Source organism: Athalia rosae, chromosome 1, assembly GCF_917208135.1.
Source record: "Athalia rosae chromosome 1, iyAthRosa1.1, whole genome shotgun sequence".
In the NCBI taxonomy this organism is placed as follows: Eukaryota; Metazoa; Arthropoda; class Insecta; order Hymenoptera; family Athaliidae; genus Athalia; species Athalia rosae.
In genome coordinates this window covers 24,657,523-24,671,658 of record NC_064026.1, presented here as the reverse complement: position 1 = coordinate 24,671,658, position 14,136 = coordinate 24,657,523, and the positions used below count along the sequence as shown (strand labels likewise).

At 42.2% G+C, this 14,136-nt stretch overlaps 1 protein-coding gene across 1 annotated transcript; it reads right to left on the bottom strand.

Annotated features, from left to right (window-relative positions):
- Positions 1-5,689: 5,689 nt before the first annotated feature.
- Positions 5,690-8,390, bottom strand: LOC125500209 (solute carrier family 22 member 5-like). Its single transcript, XM_048652067.1, has 2 exons — positions 5,849-8,390; positions 5,690-5,767 (listed from the first exon to the last, which is right to left on the bottom strand). Exons 1-2 carry the CDS (start codon positions 6,748-6,750, stop codon positions 5,728-5,730), a joined length of 942 nt encoding a protein of 313 aa, XP_048508024.1. The 5' UTR covers positions 6,751-8,390; the 3' UTR covers positions 5,690-5,727.
- Positions 8,391-14,136: the final 5,746 nt, after the last annotated feature.

The window sequence follows — 14,136 nt, the reverse complement described above, 5'->3', positions numbered from 1 at the left end:
GGCGAGAGAAGAAAAAACTAAAGAAGAAAAAAGCGTCGTGAGATTCACGTCCGAAATTTGATAATATTTCACCTGTACATATCGAGATATAGCTGATACGGAATTTTCGATAAAAATGGTAAGTGAAGGGGGAAAAATTGTTAACCGATCATTTTTTAAGTCGAAGAATATAGGAGGGGGTATATTTTTCTTGACGACTTGGAAATGCGGGTGAGATAAATTTCGCTCGGGTTGACCGGCGGGAGGAAGGGGGGGCGGCAAAGGGGTGTGCAATATACAATAAGGGAAAGAAATATATACCCTAGTTTTGGGATATTTAATTAGCGTATCCCAGATAGAATTGTGGATTTATCAAATTTACTTGATTTATCCCAGACATTATCCGGTTCTCCAACTTTATATTTACACAAGCACAAGCCCCTCGGATTGAGAGGCTCTCTTGAAACTTTCTAAACTCCCCCTGGCGCCCGTTTTTGCCGCCCACCCCCCCATTCCCGCCCCCACGCCCCTCTTTTCCTCCCCAGTCTGCCCCGGGACCCAACCTGCTCTTCAGAAATTCTCTGCCGGATCAATACTCTGGAAATAACAAAAGTAAATAACTTTCAAACGAATGACAAATATGGATTATATCATATTCTACCGCGCGCGGCATATAGAATTTCACAATTTCACTATGTCCAAACTCTTCTTCGTTTTTACTCCACGAGTTGTATCATGGAGGCTCCTGCAGATGCACGGAATATATAAGGTTAATATTTATAGATAATGTACAGCCTTATTCTCTTTACACCAATGACGACATTTTCACTCGTCTGCGGTCAGTTATTTATACACGTATCTATACGTACGCATAATTCACCGGCAACGAAGACATCACCAATTAATTTTATATCCTTACTACGATATCGCAAATGTTGAAATGCAACTCACCGCGTAACTTATGAAACTTTATGGATTATGTACAACATTTGTATAAGGGCTCACCTGTCCATATTTTTCCTTTTAATTTCCTCTTTCTCAGAAGTAGATGAGAAGAAAACTACAATAGCATTAAAGAAATGCGTAAGAGAACTGCTGAACTGCGACTATTCGATGGATCGTATCGTATTTAGATTCTGTATAATTGCAGTACATCATGAATGAGGAAAACCAGTTTAATTAATCGCCTCGTAAGCCAGCGACCAGCAACTACCTATGTCGTTGTTATATTTTCATACCTTAGTGTAAAAAAAAGATTCCGAAAAAAAAACCCGCGTAAGATTTCGAATAACTAGGGATAAAAATAAAATGAAATAAAATAAAATAAGGTGGTGGAATCCAGATTCCATGAAGTGAATTATTCAGTAGGCACCTCCTGGATGAATAATACATTTTGTTCCTTTACGGGGTGCACATATATATATAAGTATATGCATGCTTATATGTACACGAATAATTTATATATATATAAAGGTATAAATGTTTTTTCATATATATATATATATATCTGTATGTATTTACATTCGCGGCGATAATACGCGGCGTGCAGATGCTAATTATGTATAAGATAAGAGTGCCTGGGTTTTTGCTCGAAAGTCGCGTATATGTTCTCACAGAATTGTGTTGAATAATAGGAGAACATGTAATCTAAATACCGGGTCTTCGAGGAGTTGTGAGAAAATAAATAAATAAATAAAGATGATATTGTTATTTTACTCGCAGAATACCCGGTGAAATTTGGTAATCTCATCGAGTCGCCGAGGTATTTGAGGGATTTCGGGGGGGGGGGGGGGGGGGGGGGGGGAATGGAGTGCGAGGGCCGGTGAATTTTTGTTTTCCATTTTTAGTGTATAATATAGATGCCCGCGTGCGATAATGATCAGGTAGCCGTGAAGACTGAGAGAATGCGATACCCAAAGTATACGCAACCGAATCTCTACGGAGGGTTTCGAGTTCCGGGCACGAGGTCGTCAGGTGGTCGGTGCAGCGTGAGCATCCCCATCTCCATCTTAACCTCAAACGATCTTCGAACCTGCTGCCACGGTGGCCCTGAAGACTGCACCACCTGTTACCCGGGAGCCCGAAAATCCTGCGCTGCAAGTATCGCATTTTTTTTGTTTCTTTCTCTGGAAATTATATTCATCGCATCCTTCATCTCCTCATGCATTATTGTTCGATTGATTAGATTTGTGCATCTTCTTTTCATCTTCTTTTAGAGACACTGCCGCATTGGGATTGTAGCTACTTTTTCGACCGTGCGTACGAGTCCCTCGGATTAATTACCCTATATATCGAAGATTTCTCGACGATGGTCGAAGAGAATTGATCAACCGAAAAATCTCTTTTTATAGAATGACGTGTGCACTTATCACTCTTCATTTGGTTTTTTAATTTCAATTTTTTTTTTTACCGGCTTATTCGGGAACTTGAAAAAATTGAGAGGGATAGTCTTCGGTGTTCGTTTTCTTGTGTCTTTTTCTTTCTACCTTTTTTCATTTTGTTATTTATTTATTTTTTCTTTTTTTTTTTTTTTTTCTCCAGGCTCACCGTTCGGCCGCCGATTCAGCTGCCCGATTTTATCGCCCTTTACGAACTGCAGCAGCGTATAAGTATAGAACCAGTTGCACAGCTGCCTCGGCCAAGCTGCTGTTGCTGTTGCTTTTAACTTCAAAAACGAGCTGCTGCCGGTACTGCAAAAGTTTACACGAAAGATCGAGAAAAAAAAAAAAAGATGTCGAAGACCATAAACACCTCGTAAGTAGATTTACCGTGATATAGGTTCGAATTTATATGACGCGCATGCAAATAGCTGCGTACTGTTATTTTTACGTGACAATAGACATGGGAGAAAAACTCGTTAGAAATAAGATTCTCAATTATATCTAATATATTTGAGATAAAAAGTTCGGTTCAACGAACGACGAAGGTAGGATGATGAATGGAATTTTATAACCGCCAACTTTATCCGATCTTCAATTCACATACGATTGCACCGCAGTTGCACTTCTTAGTTTCCGATTCAATTAATCCGACGAGGAGCACGGAGGACGCTGTAGGGATAAATTTTTTTCCTTACTTCTTTTATTTATTTAGTCTCATTTTTCTTATTAATAATCGTGCGATCGTCCTCAAGTTTTCTTGTCGAGAACTCGGTCGAGAATCTTGCTCCGGCAACGTTGTCGGTCAGTTATGCGTTTTTGACATATCCTTGCGCTCTGCGTCGGTATATTATGTACGTATACATATGTATACAACATATTAGGAGGTGGACAAACGAATATAAATCAGTTGGTTCAACATTCGAGTGACTGTCCGCTATCTGATCGCTTTATCGATATTTACAAGTGTAATTTACCCTTATAAATCATGCAAAAACTGGCGCCCATAAATTCTGGTAGTTCGACGACGAAGATGAAGAGAAAGAGGGAGGAGAAGGAGAAGGACGACGACGACCGTCGAATACGACCACTGGCTGCATATTAGAACGAACGATTGAAAATGTGCACTTGGCGACTACGGGATCCCTTTTTACTCATCTTCGTCTTTTTTGCCCTTGTTCTCTATTTCCAAATTTTACATCATCCCGCAATCGCCAATCGCTCCTAATAGGATGTTCGTTATACGACAAAATGCAATTCGAGCGTCGTCTATACTATGTCCTACTCACGGCGCGTATTTCCCTCAAAGCTCGTTCAAAATATTGTCACTATGTTCCCGCTAGCGTCGCGTCGCAGAGGCCGCTCGACTAGACGGAGATAATGACGGTGAGATAGAGAGAAAGGAAGACTGAGAGAAATCAAGGGGTGTTTCTAACCGCTTTGCACACCCTTGAACGACCCCTTCGAGCGGTTGATAATCCGATTTAAACACCATACGGCTCTATGATTAACGCATGATTAGAAGAACCAAAGATTAATGAAATTACTCTGACAACGAGTATAACCGGAATGCGAGATGAAAATCGAGATACCCTATATGTTCGTCTGTATAAGAATTACGGAGTCTGTCAAAATCCAGAATTCAATCTCCCTCGAGGACGATCTTGTTCTTTTTTTTTATGTTCTTTTCGTTTCCGCTGACTCCGGTCAGTTTTTTTTTTTTTTTTTTTTTTTTTTCACAATTCCATTATCGTTACGGGTAGAGGATTCGTTTTTATAACCCCCTATTTTATTTTTACCCTTTCGTAGCTATATGTACTATAAAAATTTTAGACTCCGGAGCAGTAAAATAGGGCAAAAGAGAAATAAGGGGAGGTTTCTAAACTTAGGTGACATTCGATTGAAGAAAACTGAAGGAAGCACGAGAAAAAATTAGTCGAAAAAGAAGTCGATTTGTAACTTAATCTGAAAGTCATCAATTAGACCCTGGGACGTCTCTCGAGAAGAGAGAACCAACCGAAACGTTGGGCGCTAACATAATACGAAAAGGAGAGAGAGAGCCCGGGGCCGTGAAGAAGGACACGAAGAGATAGAAGAGGGAGAATGAGATAGGGTGCAGAGAGACGGGGGCAGGAGGGGCGAGAGGGGAGAAGGACAAAGCGGAAATAATGCAATAAGAATAAGAAGACTCGCTCCTTTGTCCCCGGACTGAACCGAGAACGGGGATGAGCATCATTCTTACTCTCGAGAGCAATTGTTGATGTTGTTATTCTTACTGCTTGTGGGTTATGTATACGATTGTTGTTATACGATTATTACTATTATCATCGTCGTAGTCAGTATTATCATTACTATCATCATTATTGTTATTGTTGTTGTTGTTGTTGTCGTCGTTGCTGTTGTTGTTATTATCGTATCGGCGGTATTGGAATTCCTTGCGACACCGCGATACAAATAATTGTTTCTATACGTTTACGCTTGCGCTATTGAACATTCGTTGGTTTTGTTTTTTTTATTATCCTTCGTTGAACGTACAGTTAAATGGTACAGAATTTTCATTTTTACTTCGCTTCGGTTAATCTGATGGGACGACTCTTAATTGTCGTGGATTATCGGGATATTTTGAGACAATTGTTCGGTCGCGGTTTTCGACGTGTAATACACATCGCCGCTGCTGCTGCTGCTGCAATAATATGTGAAGCTTGAAATATATATATTCTGCAACAGCCTTACGCGGCCCCATAGAACTCGTCGGAGAACCGATGAAAAAGAGCCTCTCCCGTGTTATAAATTCATGGAATATTTGCCGACAGAACGCGAAGCACCGACAACTCCCGGCGTGTAGGTATATGTATAGTCATGTACATGTATACATACACGTGCACACGGTTTATATATATTCGTACAGTGTTTATATATATCTATAATCTATAAACATATATACCATATATTTCTATATACTCAGACAAGGAGAGAGACATATACGTTCCCAGCATCCACCAACGTCTATGTAAATCGATTGGTCGAACAGTGTTGCCACGTTTCTCGTATAAAAATGAGCTGAAAAATATTTAGAGAAATATAAAAGTCTTGAATAGCTTCATCACGCATGTTCGATTCCATTTCGGTATTGGTAATGTTGAGAGGATAAGCTCGGATCAAAGTTGAAGATCCGTGCGATGCTTTTACTCATCTCTACTGGCGACGATCGCGGAAATTCATTTTCAATGATATCCGAGAAAGGATCGAGACGCGTATAATTGAGTCTATCTTTAATTTCGGATGGACGGAATGTTATGGCGATTCTGAAACGGATCAAATGAAATCTTACCTATATTTATCGACCATAATCTTCTCCTCGGTCAGTCTACTATTGCTCGGTGAGTGACCACCTTTTTGGTTTCGGCTTGCTAAATGCGAATGAGATATTTTACTTGGTTACAGACAAATCGCAACACTGGAAGATGGAGGGGTAATCGCGAATAACTCACTCCTTGAAGTTGACGGAATCGTTAACAGTGTCCGGCAATTCTCTCCAGAGAAGATCTCTGATGTTCAACGTGACCAGCGCTGCTAAGAGTATTGTTATAATAGCTGTGCTGCTCATTCCTGGATAGTTGAGATACCTCTTGACTCCTACCCAGGTGAAAATAGCCCAAAGTGCGTTCCAAATTCCTAAATAAGTGCCTCGAAGTAGGGTGGGAACGGTTCGAACGCTGTAATTTATAATAACTCCGTAGTTCAAGCTTATTGCGAATATGTTGGCCGCCAAAAGGGTCGTCGTTGGTCCCGTAGTCGTTGAATAATCCTCGCGGAGATTTATCATCACGGCGCCGGTTGTTATGAAGATCAGGAAGACCGTCACGTGAAGAAGTTTACGATGTCCCATCATAAGAACGCAGAACTGACTTATCATTATACCGGACATCGCGTCCAGTCCCATAATGACGTACCAATGACTAACCCGTTTCTCGTTGAAGACGAGCTTGGCCTGTGTGCTTCCGAAAATGACACCCGATAGGGAAATCAGATAACCAATACCCGCGATTTCGCAGGCAATTTCAGGGGCCTGAAGAAGGTCCCAGAATTTCGGCCTAGCCTTAGGCAGTTGCTTTTCAACATCTCGGTGCTCGATGTAATCGACTTGGAATTGGCTGGGCAGCGGATTGTGGTTAGTTTTCGCAGCCTTTATGATCACATTTCCAAGTTTCGATGAATTTCTCGTACAAAAAAGCCACGCCGGCGATTCGGGTAGGAAATTTATAGCGAGGAGGAAGAGCAGGCAGGGTTCGTTTACCAGAAGCACCAAATGATCGATTGAAGTCACGACCTTGAGGAGCACGGGAGCGAGACCGATCCCACTGGCGTAAAAAAACGAGGCCAAAGAGGTCATTCTCGTTCTCCATACGTTGTTGCTTATCTCAATGACTAGGATGAAACTGGCGATAAAACCGGCGTGAAGAAAATTGTGGATCGTTTTCACGATTACGTATGTGAGGTAATTGGGCGCGAACGAGACCGCGATCGCTGTTAGCGGTGTTAATCCACAAGACGTGAAAATAACTGGCTTTCTACCCACTCGATCCGTGAGATAACCGAAGATTATATACCCCAAGACTTCTCCGGTAACACCGGCGGCCTGCCAAACAGAATGTTCGAAGGTCCGATCGCAACCCTTGTTGAACTACAAAAATGAGGAACAAGGAGAATAAATAAATAAAATTGACTTTTATTTTATCGACAGACGGAACGAGCGGATACCTTTTCGGCTATGCTTTTTCCAAAAACTCGGCTGTAGTGAACATTCGAGCATTCCACGTTCTCGCGACGATCTATAATCGGTCTCGTTTCGTACGTCATGCTTCTCATGTACAAGAAATCGTGTTTGTAAATTTTACAACCCCTGAATCTTTCGTTTATCAACTCTTCGGTGAAACCCCTCCGCGTCTAGAGTAACGGGAAAGGTTCGGTGGCGGGATTTTTTTTTTAACGCAGACCGAGAGAGAAAAAAAAAATAAGTAACGTACCACGTTAACGTGACTGAACATGATCCACTGTGCATCCGTCCAGTTTCTGAGTTCCGCGGGTTTTTCGCACCACCAGCCGGCCATGTGTTCTACTGGTTCTAAACCAGCGTTTAACATGTGAGTCAAATTCATCAGGCATAGAATTAGAGTGATAAAAATTTGCCAGCGGCCATAACCTGCGGCTACAATAATCAGCTCTTCGGTCGGAACGATCACGTCGCGGTCTCTGTTATAATAAATCCAACGAGACACGTCGATTTCAATGATAAGGTTACCCTAAGAAATTTTCAACCTCGACTCTCGACTCTTCGCGTGTAAAAACTCACTCAAAATCTACTTCGGTAGGCCGCCTCATGTCTATTTTTTCTGTCTCGTATAATCGGCATGAATTTGTACCGCAGAGAAATCCGAACGGGGTGATAAAATCGTCAAATTACAGAATTTGACATGCGAATCAGAGGCACGTGACACTTTAACCGCATCTGTTTCACTCTATTCCCGCTTTTGTTTCACTCTATTTTATGCGCCATGTAAAAAACAAAAAAAAAACCAAAAAAAGGCAGAAGACGAGCGAGAAGAATGAAGAATAAGAAAAGAAAAAAAGCAGCCAGGCTGCGCGTGCCACGTTTCGACCCTTCCTTTTACTCGACGGAATACCTAGTGGGGCTTATCTTCACCCGCTTTTAGTATACGTACAAGGGTCAATCGTCGGGTTGGGGCTACGCGGTCTTGAGGCTCGAGACCTACCCCAAGGTATCCTTGATAGGGGTTGGCGTTACCCGGATGACTGCGACAGCCGAGAGTTCGAACTTGCCTTGGGATAAACGGGGACGAACCGAAGGGTGAGTCCCTTATTTTGGCCCTCCGCGCGACTCCGCTCAGGAATTTCACGGGTCTTGGGATAGGTTAAGGATATTGAAATCTTCGTCGAGTCTGCGATACGGGAATATCCGCGGGTTCGGGGGGTGGTAAAAGTTTTTGGGTCAGTCAGCGCGGAGGGGGAGGATTTTCCGAGGTCGTAAAGTGCGCCCATCTACATGGGTTACGTGATCAAAGATGGCGCGGCTATGCATGAACATGTATATATATATATATATGAGCACTGCAAATATAATACATAATTCATATCTTCCTCCCTCGCCCCTGCCCCCCCCCCCCCCCCCCCCGTCTCCTCACGGAACAAACTACTGCCTGGGAAAAGCGGTTGCCAGGCTCGCCCCTGCAGCTCTCTCTCTCTCTCTCTCTCTCTCTCTCTCTCTCTCTCTCTCGCACTAATACTCACACCAACTCTCTTTATTCTACTTTACTTAGTTTTCTTATTATAGAGGAAAAGTTTATACTCCGTTATTTATGTGGCGATTATTCCGTGGAAAAAACTTTTCTCAAACTTGACGAGCGACTGAAATTTGAATTTCTTTGTTTTTTTTTTTTTCTCATCTCTCTTCTCTCTTGTTCTTTCCGTTCCTTGTTTTTTGTTTACTTTCATTTGCTAAAAGCTGCGCATAGAGGACGTCTATGGAACGTAACAAAAAAAAAGAGAAAAAAAAAATATATATATACGTACCGCATGTACGAGAATAGAAGAAATATAGTAAAGAATAGCCTCAAAAGAAGAAAAAAAATAATAGAGAAAATAAAATAAAAAGTTTCACCACACCCTTTTAGCCACGAAACTTGGAAAATATCATTGTTCCTCGCATAAGTGGCATGAAAATCTTTCTCGCCTGCGTTATACCTATTTTGCTTTTATATCGTTAGATCGTATCTCGTTGATCCTAGCTGATAAAATTCCTTGACACGTAATACAGCTGTAGTGCGCGTATCGTTTAATTCTACATCCAACAAAGTACGAATTATTATGGGTACGTACATGAGAAATGTTTATCGATTAAATTACTGCGAGCACGTCTACAATTTCGATGTATATCCAGAGGTCGGTGATATCTATGCACAATGTATATTACATCCGTAGGGTCTTCTTTTTTCTTTTTCGTTCTCTTTATTTTTTAAGCGTGGCAATTCCGCCATCGGGATTTTTATACGCTGCATTATAGCTCTGTATTTTGCCGCATACCTCGCATCTCATCTCCTCTTCTATTCATACATTTTCAATTTCTCCTGCAGTATCTCCGTAATATTTTCTACAGCACTGCAAAGAGCTTTTAAACTCTATTTGCAACTCTCGAAAATAGAGACAAATATATGTGTGTATATATATAGCAGGTAGGATGTAGATATTATACAGGTTTATATATTCCACTGCTTTTACGAATATGTTACTACATACTTTCACATACATCTATGTATACGTACGTACGTACGAATTCTTCAAATATAACTCCGTCTTACTCTTGTGTATAACCAATGCGTATACATGGCGAGATCCATAGAAAATTTAATTTTCTTCATCATGTTTTAGAATTGAACTCAAAAGTCGGGATTCCTTAAAGTTTGGAGATTCATAGGGATGCTGCGGTATAACAAAAACACACCAGAGATCGCCTCGACGTTTTGTTGATGTTGATGTTGTTGTTGGTATTGTTATTATTGTTATTGTTACTAACATTATCATTATTATTGTCACTATTATTGCTCGTAAAAGCAGCATGTGTATGGAAACCACCCCGGAATAAAAACTATACGATTGCCTAGCTATACATATGTATAACGTACAACCTATGTGGATATTACATACATCGTAACGGTGTACAGTTTAATGGGTCCCAGCACGGTGACCATAACGCCGTAGTATAATGCGTTCATAGCCACCATAAAAATATAAAATTGTGCGTGATGCGCGGGTGGTTTGACTTGCAGAAAATGAAGATAGGAGAAGAGAAGCAAAACAAAGGGAAGAACGATTTTGCGGAGTATCGAGATTCTTGTAATTCATATAACTCGTGAAAACCTACTAGTACGGTAAAGTTGGTTTTCCAAGTTCTCCCCACGATTCATTGGGTTTGGCTTTCAATCGTTACAGGAGATGAGCGGATCCGTAATAGTGACGGATAAATCGCAGAGTTCAGTTCTGTAAAAGTAGGTGTTGACTCTTTGAAATAAGATAAAAAGTTGAGCGAAAACATTGTTACGGTGCACACGCGGAGGAAAAACGCCTCGGCCATGTTTGATATACGTATGCATATCGGTATACATATAAGATATAGATATAGGGAACGGAAGTAATCCGACAGAGGTACGAACTAATAAATTTTTTTTATTGCGTACGTTTCGCATTTTTGCTCGTAAATACCCAGTGACTCGGTATGGGTACGGTGTAGTGTAGCTTTTCGATGTATGTACGGGATGAAATTCTACGAGGGCGATACGGGCATGTATTTTCCAACTCTGCTGAGATTTATGGACTCCAGTAATTTTTGTATTATACATTTAATATATATAAGAAGGAGAGATAACTATATTATATACTCGGAACGAGCCATCGGAATTATATTTTCATCTTCTGGAGTAGGTGCGCAGACACGTACAACAAAGAAAAAGTAAATACAAAAAAAAGAGGAGGCAAAACGAATGAAAACGATTCAAAGAAAAAAAAAAAAAAAAAAAATGATTATAAAACCAAAAAAGTTTGTTCCTAATTTTTCGAAGTAATAAAAATTCTCTTTGAATTTTCCGTAGCCCCGCGGTACGTGCAGCGAAGAGGGGGATGAAAAAAAAAAGACGATGGCAAGAAAAAATGTTGAAAGGAGAAAAAAAGAACAAAAAAAAAAAAAAAAAAAAAAAAAAAAATGGAGAAACGGACGCTAGATGGAAGTGGAGCGTTCGGGGGTGGAGGGCGCCGTTGTTGCGGCCCGTTCAAAGAGAGAAAGACCCAATAAGAACGACTTTTAACATTCCCGGAGGATCGATAGCTCCGGGCGGAAAGAAACAGCGAGTGAAACGAAATTTCAAATACAAATCGCATTCGCCGTTCTCCCCTCTTTGCCCACCCACCTTCGGCCCCCTCGCCACCCACCACTCTCCCTGTACCTCACCCAACCTCGCGGCGAACCCGACGCCCGTACCAACCCCCACTTCTCAACTCTGCACCCCTTTACCTTCCCCTATAAAACACACACACACGTGAACGATATCAACGACAGCGCGCGCGCCGGGTCCGACCCCCTGCAGCCCCCCCCCCCCCCCCCCCGTCGCGCTTGATTCTCATTCTTATTCTCGTACTTTTTCATTTTTCATATTTTCATCTCTACCATATTAATGTATCGAGACCTTATGAAAGCCCTGGTCGTACTCGGAGACGTGGGCTTTTGAAAACTGAAGTATCGTATTATTGGCCCCGGAACGAACGCCGCTCCAATCAGGAATCGAAAGGTGAATGAAAAATTGTAAGACCAAATTTGGTTATCGAGACGAGAATTTTTCAAGGGAAAACATCTCCCGTTCCCGGTGCTCCCTCAGGGATCTTTCTTTCTCTCACGATAACGTTGAATTTCGGGAAGGAATTTTCTCCGCCCCGCAGGATATTATTCGTTGGATTTTTGAACCTTGACCAGCGCTTCAACGGGGGTCGTTGTCGAACTCCGAATAGTTTCTCGCCCGTTTGATCACCCGGATAACGACAAAATCCTACACCAGGAACATATTGGACAGGTATACCGTACATATGTATACCGTACACGATACCAACGATGCACGGAGGCGAGGTGAAAAAAAAAATTCCGCTAGACTGTACGCCGGGTGGAAAATCCATTTCGTTTTAACTTGACGTTCAAATTGAATGTTTTGTAGTTGCGGCGGAGTGGGTGGGGACTGGGGGGGAACTAGGAACCGGTTCAGGGTGGCTGGGGGAACGTTGGGGAAAACCTCCCCTACTTCTCCTGCTCTAAATCACGTTTATCGGAGGGTAGCGTCGTCCTGGAGAAGGAACGCGGGGGGAGAAAGGAGAGTACCGACTCGCGGATATTGATTCCCAAGAGACGCGCGCGCAACTCGCGAGGTTTGGCGGGGTGGGGTGGGGGGGGGACCGGGGTAGGTAGGTTTTTATGAGCTTTAAAATTGAACCCATTAGCCAGCTTTGCTGTAACTAGAAAATTGCCTTTTGTTAATTCGGATTTACCGGAGCACCGGGAATTTCTTTTAACCATATATATCTATTTATAACACACATCTCAGTGTCTATGTATATCCTTCGCTAGCGGGATATGGAATTAGACAAATAATAACCTAGCTATGCGCAGGAATATCATACGCGACGATGAAGACGAGATGATCGTCATATAGAGACGAAACGTTGCGAGGTTTCGAAAAAACCTACACCCCAAATTACACCGCTCTCGGACATTTTCTGATCTGCTAACGGGGGGGAAAAGTACGTTGCAACGTGTCGTTAGCGAGAATATTCTTCTTCATACTCGTACAGTCGATTCTGACGTCTTATGGAATCCATTTTGAATGTTGTATTGTACGCGTCGTACGGTGTAAGAGAGGCGCGCGCGCGACCGACTCCTGCGAGGGATGAAAGGAGAAGACGAAGAAGAAGAAGAAGATGAATGAGAAGAAGAAGGAAGAGAGAGAATAAGATGAACATAGGAGAAGGAAGGGGAGAGTGGACCATAGAGAAATGGGGATGGCAAATAGGGTGTGGGCTGGTATAGGTGTACACGGAGTTTCAAATATACTCGGAAATTTTTAACCTCTTTGCGGATTTTCCTCAAAGTCTTCCATTTTACTCGCACGCCGCGTGAAGCAGCTTTTGCCACCCTACGATCTACCCGATTTCAGTGGTACGAAGCATCCCCCGTGAAATCAATGGACCGCGTTTCCAAGGGCTATAAGAGCGCACGGGGTGTACCTTCGCGGCGTATACCTTATAAAGAGGAGAGGAGAGGGAAGCAAAGGTTCATCGCGCGGATCGCACGTGGCTCCCATGGAATTTCTGAATTTAAATGTAAATTCCATCCAGTTCGTACGATATCCTTTTTCCCTGTCCTCTTCCCTGTTTTATTTATTTTATTCATTTTCCATAAAAATGATCATGAACCGGCGAACCCGGGTAACGCGGAGTTATTGAATTTCTCTGCGCATTGTATAACCGAACGAATCGTAAAGAAGAAAAAAAAAAAAAAACCCCGGTATTGAAATTTTATTGCACTTTCATCCAGACGCATCGAATATGCTATCCACCTAACTACTCCCACGTCTTATACCCATTCGTATACATACAGATATATGTACAGATATATGTATGCTGTATCCTGATTCCGGCATCTGATGGAGATAAATTTAATTTTGAAAGTTCCCATCTCGTTCTGAAGAGAAGTCGATTGGTATATGGAGAAAAGCTCTGCATGCGTGCAGGAGACTCAGAACTGCTATGAATCTTCAGAACTGCAGCAGGTTCGAAATGAAGTCAGAGGAATTCTTGAGGCTTATTAGCCCTTATCGGGTTCCGGGAAAAAATCCAGAGTGCGTTAAAAACGCATAAACAAAGATTCGCTTCGTCGCCAGCCATCAGCGCTCCAAACGGTCCCGAGGGCACATCGTCTCCGGTGCGGAATAGTTTTGATTACGTGGAAAAAATTCCTCCCAAAAATGACGACGGAACGAATTTCATAGCTCGATAAACAAACGTATACGAAAGCCCATTCTCCGGAAGTCGGTAACCTATATCCCATTGTCAGCTTTTCGCATCTTTATTCCCTCGGAATATCCGTCCAAACTACACGGATACATTCGAGCAAAGGATTGTGTCCGCCACAAGTGGTCGGAAATGTTCTACGCTCGGGGGTCGTCCG